Below are 12,220 nucleotides of genomic sequence, written 5' to 3' on the forward strand. Positions count from 1 at the left end.
TCCTCAATACTTTTAATAAATAATTGGATGCTATCTTCACCTTCAGTGTGTTTAAATCATTTTGAATTTCTCTGTACCTGGGAAGTGTCCTTAACATGAATTAAAGGGAACAGAGCTAAACATTTTAAAATTTCCACTTAAAAGAAATGCATTATTATTATTATTATTATTATTATTATTATTATTATTATTATTATTATTATTATTATTATTATTATTATTACCATTTGTCACTACATGAGGCAATGCACATCTTTAAAATGATTTTCTACAATGAAAAAGGAATTAAAGTAAAATAAGCATTTGCGTTCTTTCCGGCACTTTCGCTTCAAAATTCTCCTGACGTGTGCAGAGTGAGCCCCACTCCTGCACTTCCTTAATAAACACCTACATCCAACCCACGGACAGAGTGGACTGTGGACAGTTTCTAACCGCTTCAATCCAACGTGAAGCTGCTCCGCTGACTGACAGATGGCCTTTCTTTGGACTCTAAAGCGTTTGTTTAAATGCAGCAGAGAAACGAGGACGATCGTTGAGGCTTCGAGGCTCTACTGGTAACTGTTTGCATTGAGTTCAGTAGTTTATGGTTAAATCTAATGAACAGGGATCTATAAACTTTTTTTAAACAAAGATTTCAGTTAGACAGGACTTTAGTTGCGCCTTCGTATGGCGGCGCGGCTTTGTTTTTACTTCAGCGACTGTTTATGTCCACTAGATGGCGCCATTCTTCTAGTCCTTCTTTAACTGTTTAAAACGGGTCACCAGCATTTTTAAGGCTGAGGACCACTTCAAGGGTAATGATTCATAGGAAGGGCTACCAATACAGTACATTATGAACATATTTTTTATTGTTTCAATTTATTAATTTAATTTAGAGAATGTCATTTTGAAATTCTCTATAAATGATTATAAAAGAAGAGCAATAAAATAAAATTTCAAACTTAGACCACTGGCAAGTTGTTCTATTTTCAGAAGACTCTTAGGAGCCACGTTGGTGACCCCTGGTTTAAAACAACAGAGAAGCCTGCACCTCTAACTCTGCTTAAATGGATTTGAAATTATTGATAGGAGATTCAAGTATGTATGTTCTAAATGTCACTTATTTTTTATGTTTAAGGCTGTATTTTAGTTGATTACCTTGGTAACTGTACGAGAGCAATTTCACCGTATGCTATCTGTTAGAAGACTGTGGATTTATTGAAAACTAGATAGGCCTACAATTAAACAGCAGCAGTTCTCTTTACCATCAAACAGTAAAATGTTTGTAAAGAGAAGTGGGGCAGACTGGTTTTTGCTAGATGGCCTTGTGAACGACCCTTAACTCTTCTGTGGAGCGAAGCCCTTATTAAAGCATTATCGCTGGTTACAAAAGTTCTGCTAAAATGATTTTCAGGCCCTAATTTTTTTCTGGAAGAATTGCTGCATCAGATGCGTTTCTTCTCACATTCATCACAAGGCAGGCAGACGGAAGTTCCTCCTTTCAGGGACTGGGGCAAATTGCTCTGCAGTACAGACCAAAATAGAGAAAAGGGCCTACTACATGTTTCCCAGGTACTGAGAAGCTCATTCAAATAGTTCAACTTACATATGACTTAGGAATAACTTCAGAATTCATATAAAATTCTTGATGTTTACAAATTCCAGTGGGTCAGCTTCATTTCTAATCCCCAAGTGATGTCATCTAACCAGATACAAAAAAAAAAAAAAAAAAAAGAGTCCAGTAGTACTTTTCATCTATTTTCGGGCTTAAATTATTTTTTAACTGTATTGTTCTTAGGAAATCCTGTGTTATATACCCGATCTTTGTAAGTAGGATGTATGTAAACATTTGTGCGAAAGGAAAAATAAACAAAGCCGAATGTCCTTTTACAAATAGAAACTTGTTTTTGAAAAGTTAAAAGTGGAATGCAGGTACATTGATGTATGTTTAACTGCTTTAATCCAGAGTGCAGCCGCTGGGCGCATGGCTGTTTTGAATTTTGTTTATCTTTTAAAGGGGTGTCAACAAAAGGATTACTGAATATTTGTAAGTCTTTGGACTTTAGCTTCTTTTTAACATTTGTAACACCCAAAAAGTTACCAATGAAAAATAAAAAGAATCAATTTGGTCTTAAGGACACCATTTGTGACTATTTGTTTAAATGCATGTACAAAAGGGGAAGATAGGTTTGATCAAATCTTTTAGTAAAAACAAAAGTTATAAAGGAAACAATGAATAAGTAACTGACACATGCCATGCTTTAGCCTATGGGATCTTTTGAATTTGCCACTCTTTCAGATTGGTTTACTTATTTATTCTAAATTTAATGGTATCTTTCTCTCTTTCTTTCTTTCCCCACACAAAATGGTTCAGGTTATCATGTTGTGATCATTATGGCCTTCTGAACCAAACACTTTTTAAGCATCTCTCCCCTTATTTTTTTTCTGATGCACATTGTTTGTCTGCAGCTCTTCGATGTCCTCTGGCAGGCAACATGTGAACGGCGTTGATCTGTACTACGAGCAAACAGGAAGAGGGAAACATGCCGTTCTTCTTCTCCCTGGTGCTCTAGGTAAACAAAGTAATACAGATTTACCATTCCAATTAAGTGTTTCAAGAACTTGTCTAAAATACATCCTAATTTACCACAACAGGGAGCACAAAGACAGATTTCGGTCCTCAGCTAAAGTCTCTGAACAAAGAAAGCTTCACTGTGGTTGGCTGGGACCCGCGTGGGTATGGACAGTCCCGTCCCCCAGATCGAGATTTCCCTGCTGACTTCTTTGAGAGGGATGCAAAGGATGGAGTGGATCTAATGAAGGCGAGCTGTTAAACATATAATAACAATACAACCTGGCGGGGTGTGATTTGGAGGAATGGCCCCACAGCTCTGATCCCATATGGTGTTTCATTACGGGACTTTTGTGCAAGTCACGGATTGTCTATAATGAACACCATGTTTAAGCACAAGGATGTCCACCATTGCATTTTAATTTCAATTCAATTCAGTTTATTTATATAGCAACAAGTAACAACACGTCATCTCAAGGCACTTTACAGTTCACTAGATCAGGCATCCCCAACCTCGGTCCCCTTACACTAAACATGCTTGCAGCAACGGTGGGGAGGAAGAAATACCTTTTAACAGGAAGAAACCTTCAGCAGAACCAGGCTCAGTGTCAGCGGCCATCTGCCGAGTCCGACTTGGGTTCAAGGAGACAGAAGCAGAGACACAAAAAGGCGGCCCCATCCAGGAAACACAAAGCCAGGCAGACGAGCTCTGAGCCAGCTCCCATATCAGATGATGAAAAGAGCACATCCAGTTAGTCACAGTCAGAGAAACAGGACACTGGAAAAACAGGCTGATCTCCAACATCTATAAACAAAGATGTTGATGGCAGCAGCACAGCTGATATTTCTCTCCAGGATTGTGTCTCAGCCAAACAGGAACAAAAGAGGCATAGCTACTATGAGAAAAAGCAGAGAGAGCATAACGTTAGAGATTAAACTAATAGATTCTGCAGAGTGGAAGAATAGAGATAGAATGAAGCAAAATGATGAAATATGGGTCCCTATGTCCTCCAGCAGTCTAAGCCTATAGCAGCATAACTATAGAGATAGCTCAGGATAACTTGAACTGAACTATGAGCTTTATCAAAAAGGAAAGTTTTAAGCCTACCCTTAAAAGTAGACAGGGTGTCTAGCTGCTACCAGGATACCCTAGCTCAAAGGTTAATGATCGACTTTGTAGTCTTATCTTCTGACCTCCGGGCACATGTCTTTGACACTCGGATGAATAGAGGGGCAAAGCTGTGGTAAGCTGGATATGCTCGAAGAGGAGGAAGCTGTACAGACCTGGCATGCCCAAGCTAGTAGTGAGGATCTGCTGGCAAGGTCTGGTTGAGTCCTCGGTCAGGGATGTGCTCAACTCCCACCTCCAGTGGAGCTTCTCCCAGATACCGTGGGAGGCTGGAGACATGGAGTCTGAGTGGGCCATATTCTCTGCCTCCATTAAAAATAATCAGAATGGGTAATGTTACTGATGTAAGAGGTGGAGGATGAAGTGCTAACCTGAGGTGAGAGTTAGACCATAGACCTGTTAAGTGAAAGGACGATACTGTCAGCTTGGAGAAATACAGATTTTGGTTCCCACAAGGAGGATCAATTAATTTTTTTTATTGTTGTATGTAAAGAAGCTGCAGGTGAAGAATGATTTTATTTCAGAAGAGCAGGAGATTAGGAAGGAAAACTGGAGTGTGGAGCTTTGCTTACCACAATGCAAAAAATTGAAATCTAAGTCCATTTTTCTTAAGAAAAGTGAATACTTTTTCTCGAATAAAGCAGGTAAGTGAGACTCATTGCCGATGGAAAAAGACAACTTACATTTTAAATAAACAAAAACAGTTATATTGTTTTATGTCATCATACGTCATTTTTGTATTTTAAGAGTTAAAATAATCATTCCATTTGCAGATTATCTTATTTACCTGCTCAAATTAAGGGTAAATACCCTTATTTTTAGAAATTTGTACTTATGTTTAGAAATTTTATGCAGTGTGGTAAGATAGAGCTGGGTGTCATATGCATAACGGTAAATGCATAACAGTGATTTTTATATTTCCACACTGAAAAATAATGCAACAGTTTTTGGCATTTATTTAAACAGATTTAGTTACTATAACACAATTTTTGTCATTTTAGCTGGGTAGTACATAAAACGATTGTGTTAAATTAACTAAACATGCTTAAGTAAATGCCAAAGGCGGTTGCATTATTTTTTTCAGTGCAGCAGATATTGCAAAGGCAAAGAGGATTGATAATTAAAAAATAGGAATCTGAGGACAGAGCTCTGGGGAACACCTGTTGTGATATTGAATGGGTTATAACTAAAGGACTTAGTAGAACCAGCTGAGTGTACATACAATGTTATAAAGGAAACAATGAAACCATGGAACCGATAACTGAATGAATAGTTCTTTTTTTTTTTTTTGGTGGTGGTTTTGGTGGGGGTTGCTTATTATAATCCGCTTGATTTATGTGGAAGAATTAAACTGATCAAAAGGTTAATAACTGCATCTCTATTTTGAGAGAATACTATAGAGGGGATATTTGAATACCCTGATTTATTTTAATAAAAAGATCTATGCTGAAGCTAATCCAATATGTGACAGAAAACTGATGTCATGTTTTCTCTCATGAGTCTTTTTAAACTTGATCCAGTTCTAATCAAATTAAAGCTCAGATGTCTCAGTTTTAAGCTTTAAAATTTCCCTGGCAAACTTCCAAAAGTTGTCGTTCTGATTTGAAAAGGGAGATTTCTAATCCAGATTGAACACTAGCTGCCTGGCTGCCTGGCATATAAAATTCTAATAGCTGCCTTTATGATAAAACAATTTATGTTCTCTTATGACGAAAGGTAAAACACAAAAATGCATACTTTTTCAAAATGTATTCTCATAGTCTTTTACAAAGGATTGAGTTTTTTGTCTGTTATTTAGTTTGCAATTAATTTTTGTATGTATTTGGCAGACTCTGGGCTTTAAGAAGTTCTCTCTGCTGGGTTGGAGTGACGGTGGAATCACTGCTCTGATTGCAGCTGCCAGGAACCCTGAACTGATAAATAAGATGGTTGTCTGGGGATCTAATGCCTTTGTTTCCAAGGATGACCTGAAGCTTTATAACAGTACAGCAGTTTTTATTGTCTAGAAATGATGCAGGTTTTTAAACTAGCCATTTCTTTCTTACCTGTTGTGTTTTTTTTTTTATTATTTGTGGGTACATCCAGTGGTCCGTGATGTCTCCAAGTGGAGCACAAGGATGCGGCAACCCATGGAGGAAGTGTACGGAGCCCAAGAATTTGCTAAAATATGGGAAAGCTGGGTGGATGGCATTGCTCAATTTATAAACAGACCAGAAGGTTAGGACTCCATGTAACAGAGGAATAACATCATCATTTAAATGACCATTTCCTCCTTGTTTATGTCAAAAACAGAAAACAAAAGAAATAATTTTATGCTTTATTTATTTAAATTATTTTTAAGCTAAATGATTACTTTTACATTTCATTTTTAGGAAGCATCTGCATGGAGCTTCTCCCACTAATCCGCTGTCCAACCCTGATCATCCATGGAGAGAAAGATCCCATGGTTCCCAGCTTCCACCCTCACTACCTCCACAAAAACATAAAAGGGTCAAGGTGAGAGGATGTTTTAAACAAAAATCTTTATCACATTAATTTAATCGCAAAAGATGAGCCGAAACGATTTTTTTGTTTTATTTTTGTCCAGGTTGCATTTAATGCCAGAGGGAAAGCATAATCTCCACCTGAAATATGCTGAGGAATTTAACAAGTTAGTTGAAGACTTTCTGGAAGAATGAAGCAATTCATCATTTATTATTTTAATTTGAAAACACTAATCTTTGTCTGAACCACTTCTGTGTAATCGTCTTGCTATTTTTCTTCTTTTTTTAACAAATAAAAAAAAAAATCTGAGATCTTCCAATCTGTTCACAGCCATTAAAACGGATCTAATTTTCTGCTAACATGGCTCACCATCTCCTTTTATCCTATCCATCTCCTAAATTGGGGTGGAAAGCTCCAGAATTAGAAGGGAAAATGTTGAAAATCAGGACATTTTGAGAGAAGTTTTCTTTTGGTTCCTAAATGTCAAAATTTGGAAAATAAAAAAAGATGTAACCAAACATTTGAAGCAAAGAAGAGAGAAAGCACTCCAATAGGGCTGAAACAATTAATCAGATTAATCCTGATGAATCAATTATTTAAATAATCGTCAACTAATTCCGTAATCAATTAATCTTTAACTGGAGTATAGAGACTGTAGAACATGCCTGTAGCTGACCAGCGACCCACTTACTGAAGTAATTATACCAATTGTCAAAGATTATATAAACAAATGTGTTGATATGTTCTATCCGGAACTCCTAAAGTACGAAAGTTTTAGTTTCACCTGATTTACTTTTGTAAAAAATCTTTAAAGGACCTTTGGCTATCCGGTTATTAATCGATTAATCGAAAAAATAATCAACAGATTAATCGATTTGCAAATAATTGTTGGTTGCAGCAATATACTCATGCGATGGCATCACTATTAGCAGATGTGAAATACTGAATAAACTTTTGAAGACATCAGTCAGGACATTATATCATTGTCAGCAAATTATTTTTTTCAAAAGGACAGAGGAACTAGTCATATCATTGTGAATGACAGTTCAATTCAGTTTATGTATATAGCGCCAATTCACAACACAAGTCATCTCTTTACAGTTCACCAGATCATCCAGTCAAATTGATTTAAAGTTTTCTATGTTAGGAAAACCAGTTATTGCATGCAATCATTCACACTGAATGCTTGTAGCGACAGTAAAGAGGAAAAACTCCCTTCTAACAACAAGAAACCTCGAGCAGAACCAGGAGCACAGTCAGCTGTTTTGATTTGGGGCCATTATCTTTATACATCTGGCCAAATGTTTCCTTTATAAATAGAATGCAGGAACTTCTTTTAGTGTGGTATAGTTTTTGATTAATCTTTTTTAGTTAATGATGTATAAAATGTGATCATCAATTTTATTTGATCATCATAAACATTAAAGTGTGACCAAAAAAAGGGGGAAAAATATATCTGAAAGTGGGGAAATTGTTGCTGCTAGAAATGTTTGACCCTGAAAACCATTCTCTAGCCAAGAGCAAAGTCTTCTACAATAACAAAGTAGAATTTGTGACTATTGTTAGTCAGTCCATTGATTTAGATCAGTTCAATACAAGATTAAAGAGCGTTTACTGAATAACATTTGGTGATCGTTCAATTACATTTAAAAAAAGAGAAACTGTTATTTGCAGTAAAAAATAAAAAAAAAACACTCATACATCATTATGTTTATACATCACGATTGTTTTCCGAGTTCAATCAGTCTCCTGTGATGTTTGATCGTTCCATCTCAGATCGATTGCTTTAGTCTGCCATTCTCCTCCAACCAGGAAGTGGCTGTTTTAAATGTTAGCGTTAGAAAGCGCGTCAGGATGACTGAGATGCAGAATGGTTCAGACTTTAGAGGGATTTCGGTGCATAATTTCTCCGACAAGATTCTGGAGCAGGTCGTCCACTTCCACGTGATGAAGCTGGACGGCGGCTTCTTCCTGTGGGTCGGTTCGGCTCCGGTTCTGTCCAACCTGGCGGTTTCTATGAGCAGCAGATACGTGAGTAAATTAGCTAACTTATTTGCCATGTTCCCGCATGTCGCAGGTAGTCCTAAAACATCGTTAAATGTTTCTCCATTATTGCCTTCAGGATTCAATGCCGTTATCTACACTAGTGATGGGGGATCCGTCTAATACTGCTGCTAACTCTTTGGCACAGAGGTTAGGTAAGGGATATTTTCAGTTTTTGCTTTATCACAATGTTTATTTTTCTATGAATAGACGTGGTATTTAATCATGGAGTGGTGCAGGGTAATTATTGGCTGAATTTGCAACAGCTGTGTTTTCATTTTGTCAAAAGTGAAAAGGACCTAGTGGGTTAGAGCAACCTGAGAAGGTTGCAAGTATCTGGTTCCATCCTCACTGCCTGCCACCTGGGTCCCTGAGCAAGACCCTTAACCCAACACTGCTCCCTCGGTGCCGCACAATGGCAGCCCACTGCTCCCCAAAGGGATGGGTAAAATGCAGAGGTTAAGTTCTCCAATGCGAGATCAATAAAGTTCAATTATCATTATAAAAGTGCAATTCAATTCAGTTTATTTTTATAGCGCCAATTTTCAACACATTTCACCAGATCATACAGTAAAACTGATTCAAAGTTTTCTATCTAAGGAAAACCAGTTGATTGCATCGACTCTAATGCAATCCCTCAAACTAAGCATGCTTGTAGCGAAGGTGGAGAGGAAAAACTGTTTTAACAGGAAGAAACCTCCAGCAGAACCAGGCTCAGTGTGAGCGGCCATCTGCTGGGGCCGACTGGGGTTCAAGGAGACAGAAGCAGTGACACAGAAAGCAGCAATGAAAGGCGGTCCCATCCAGGAAACACACAGCCAGGCAGACGAGCTATGAGAAACAGGACTACACTAAAAAACAGGCCGATCTCCAACATCTATAAACAAAGGTGTTGATGGCAGAAGAACAGCTGATATTTTTCTCCAGGATGGGGTCACAGCCAAACAGGAACAGAAGAGGTGAAAACAGAGGTAAAAACAGAGAGCATTAAGTCAGAGATTGAACTAACAGATTCTGCAGAGTGGGAGAATAGAGATGGAATGAAGCAGGATGACGAAATAGGGGTCCCTATGTCCTCCAGCAGGCTAAGCCTATAGCAGCATAACTATAGAGATAGCTCAGGATAACCTGAGTCACTCTAACTATAAGCTTTATCAAAAAAGGAAAGTTTTAAGCCTAGCCTTAAAAGTAGACAGGGTGTCTGCCTCACGGACTAAAACTGGTAGTTGGTTCCACAGGAGAGGAGCCTGATAACTAAAAGATCTGCCTTCCATTCTACTGCCTAAACAGCTCGCATTTTCTTCTTTCAGTGACACATTTGTTAATTACCTCTAAACTTAGGTCCCATTTCCAAATGTCTTTAACATTATAAATTGAAAATCTGCTAATTTCCTCAGTGTTCATGTTTTTTTTGGAAAGCTTATCGGTCTAATAAACTGATCACAGATTTATCTGCTTTCCTTCACAGCAAAAAGGACCCAAAAGCAAGTATTTGTGAGTTACAGTCTACCCATGACCGACTCCAGTCTAAGTTTGTTGGTGGAAAACCGGATCAAAAAGGAGCTGGAGCTTCACCCTGAGAACTTTTAAAACACACGGGACGTCCCCTTACCTTACAGTTCCTGTTTCTCCCATTGAAACTCCCAACACACAAAAACGATAACATCCACTGTTCTTTTTATTGACAGAATAAATTAAGTGGTTTATTATCAAAACATGTATGCCTATGGCTTTTTGTACAAATGCATCTTATTAAAAAAATAACACTTAGAAAACAGCATTAGAGACTGAGTCTTTTTTTTTGTTTTTTTTTTTTGTTGATTTACCTGTTAAACTTACAAACCAGTGAGTCATACAACACTTAGATGGTTTGAATTGTTGTCCGGATGAATAAGTTACCTGGTTCATCTAGTCAATGTGCTTCTAAACCTGTGGTGATCATAATCCACACATTATGAATAAATGGCACATGTACAAATCCTACTGTGTATTCACATAGTATAAATGTTCACAGTTAACAACTGAGCCAGATCTACGCAGCTGTGCTCTAATCTTCACACATTTTTATTTGAATAACAGTAAGTTATTGTGCTTTCTGTCTAATGTTAAACATGGAAACAACAGGATTATAACGATAAAAGTACAGTGAACGAACAGTGACGACTGGAGTGGAAATAATTGCTAATTAAGGAGGTAATTCAAGCAACAACTTTGCTCTTGGCGACATTAGAAAATAAATACTGTCATGTCTACAGCTCCTCTTTGATCTGTAAAATAAAAAAGCCAGAGCCATTGAGATAAAGCAATTAAAAAAAGCTGAGATACATCATTTAGACATGCAGCAGAACGCTGCCCTGATATCCATTCAGCTCTCAGATTTGTCTCCTAAAGTCTCTAAAGGCTACGTGTAAAAATCTGCCGTGCTCTCCGGCTGCTCGTAACGTCCCAAAACTATCATACGCCCCCCCCTTGACAGTGGTCATGTTTAAAGAGCGTCTACACTGACCGCACCTCTCAGGATAAAGTGCCATAAAGGGACTTCAGTTAGAGAACGCAAAAGAATAAAGGAAGGGTAAACGTATATGTAAAAATCCTTATGCCCTTTCCCTAAAAAGAAATAAGTCTGGTCTTCCAACATGTTGGCAAAAAATTCACAAACACTTGATTGCGTCTTTGACAATTAGTGCAAAAATAATTAGGACATACTCTGCTGTGAACGCGTCTGCCTCTTTACAGATTTCTTCCGTTTTTTGCATTTGAATCACACTTGAATTTTAAAATCAATATCACAGATAACCTGAGTAAAATACACCTTTTTCGATGATGTCATCACTAATTGTCTAAAAGTTGTCTAAGTTAAATACATTTTTGTGAAACTAACTTCACTTTCAGACTTAAAAGTCTGAAAGCATGAAGGAGACTAGAAGAATAGCACATCATGGCCCAATCTATAGAAAATCATGATCAGATCGCCATTTCTAAGGGACACCAGCAAACAGAGAAAATATGGAGCATTGGTTGACCTTCCCAGGAGAGGCAGGTCAATTATAGAGAGAGAACATCTATCAAGAGGGGTTCACACTGCTGACCGAAAATTACAGAAAAAGGCCAATCAAGCATACTCCAAAAAAAATAAATCTTCTAGATCAGGGTCTTCAAAGTTTTCCAGGCCAAGGATCACCAAACTGATGGCGAAATGGAGCGGGGACCCTCTAATTATATATATTGTATGAAATTGTGTTATATCAAACTGCTCCTATAGTCACTTTATTGCATATGGAGACATGTAATGAAAGTAATTTCGCCCTGGGATTATTAAAGTGTTTCTGATTCCTGGTTGATGGAACAGGTGTTGTGAGTAAAACGGTGCCCAGATTGAAAGAGCTCCTATGTGTCGCTGAATGTGTGAATTGATGACTGAAATACATCTTCTGCCTCCATTTATTTGTTTACTACAGTGTTGAATTCATGTTAATTTGTATTTAAATACATTTCAATTAGTGGGAAAAACTGCAGGGGGGAATATAAAAAAAAAAAAAAAAAGTGTAATAAACCAAAACTTTCGCGACCCCCATGCAGTACCTCCATGAACCCCCTGTTGGAAGACCTCCGATCTATATTATTCTAAGGAATTCTCAAGAAGACCAAAAATGAAATGTTCCAAGCTCTGCTGCTTCAGGATTTGGACCTATTGATTAAATCATAACTGATTTCTACTAGAATTGAACATCATTAACAGACGTCCAGACATCTGTCTCAAACGGCGGCTTCAAACTGAAATCTTTAAGGGCAGGTGTACCTTGCCTTACACTCCTGAATCAAACAGCTAAACCAGGGGTGTCAAACTTTCCAACCAAGCAATAGCACACCAGACTCCAGTCATCTCATCAAGTTAGTTTAGTATTAACCTGATGACTTGACGATTGACTGGAGTCTGGTGTGCTATTGCTTGGTTGGAAAGAAAACCTGCAGCCACATGGGCCCTTTCTGGAACCAGTTTGACACCCTTTAGT

At 37.8% G+C, this 12,220-nt stretch overlaps 2 protein-coding genes across 2 annotated transcripts; both read left to right on the forward strand.

Moving 5' to 3' along the window:
- The first annotated feature begins 349 nt into the window (after positions 1–349).
- Positions 350–7,485, forward strand: bphl (biphenyl hydrolase-like (serine hydrolase)). The gene is made up of 7 exons (XM_015371924.1): positions 350–554; positions 2,449–2,552; positions 2,635–2,801; positions 5,510–5,663; positions 5,766–5,897; positions 6,053–6,176; positions 6,268–7,485. Exons 1-7 carry the CDS (start codon positions 472–474, stop codon positions 6,356–6,358), a joined length of 855 nt encoding a protein of 284 aa, XP_015227410.1. The 5' UTR covers positions 350–471; the 3' UTR covers positions 6,359–7,485.
- A 481-nt stretch (positions 7,486–7,966) lies between these two features.
- psmg4 (proteasome (prosome, macropain) assembly chaperone 4) lies at positions 7,967–10,135 on the forward strand. Its single transcript, XM_015371922.1, has 3 exons — positions 7,967–8,195; positions 8,287–8,362; positions 9,676–10,135. The coding sequence occupies exons 1-3, from the start codon at positions 8,019–8,021 to the stop codon at positions 9,795–9,797; spliced, it is 375 nt and encodes a 124-aa protein (XP_015227408.1). The 5' UTR covers positions 7,967–8,018; the 3' UTR covers positions 9,798–10,135.
- Positions 10,136–12,220: the final 2,085 nt, after the last annotated feature.

Source organism: Cyprinodon variegatus, unplaced genomic scaffold, assembly GCF_000732505.1.
Source record: "Cyprinodon variegatus isolate N-32 unplaced genomic scaffold, C_variegatus-1.0 Scaffold67, whole genome shotgun sequence".
NCBI classification, from domain to species: domain Eukaryota; kingdom Metazoa; phylum Chordata; class Actinopteri; order Cyprinodontiformes; family Cyprinodontidae; genus Cyprinodon; species Cyprinodon variegatus.

What these genes read in the sequence shown, in the direction of transcription:
- psmg4 (XM_015371922.1), top strand. Translation starts at nt 8,019, where the DNA reads ATGACTGAGATGCAGAATGGTTCAGACTTTAGAGGGATTTCGGTGCAT. An exon ending in TTTCTATGAGCAGCAGATAC is followed by an intron (nt 8,196 to 8,286) that starts GTGAGTAAATTA and finishes TATTGCCTTCAG; the next exon opens with GATTCAATGCCGTTATCTAC. An exon ending in CTCTTTGGCACAGAGGTTAG is followed by an intron (nt 8,363 to 9,675) that starts GTAAGGGATATT and finishes TTTCCTTCACAG; the next exon opens with CAAAAAGGACCCAAAAGCAA.
- bphl (XM_015371924.1), top strand. Translation starts at nt 472, where the DNA reads ATGGCCTTTCTTTGGACTCTAAAGCGTTTGTTTAAATGCAGCAGAGAA. An exon ending in ATTTATAAACAGACCAGAAG is followed by an intron (nt 5,898 to 6,052) that starts GTTAGGACTCCA and finishes TTTCATTTTTAG; the next exon opens with GAAGCATCTGCATGGAGCTT. An exon ending in AAAAACATAAAAGGGTCAAG is followed by an intron (nt 6,177 to 6,267) that starts GTGAGAGGATGT and finishes ATTTTTGTCCAG; the next exon opens with GTTGCATTTAATGCCAGAGG.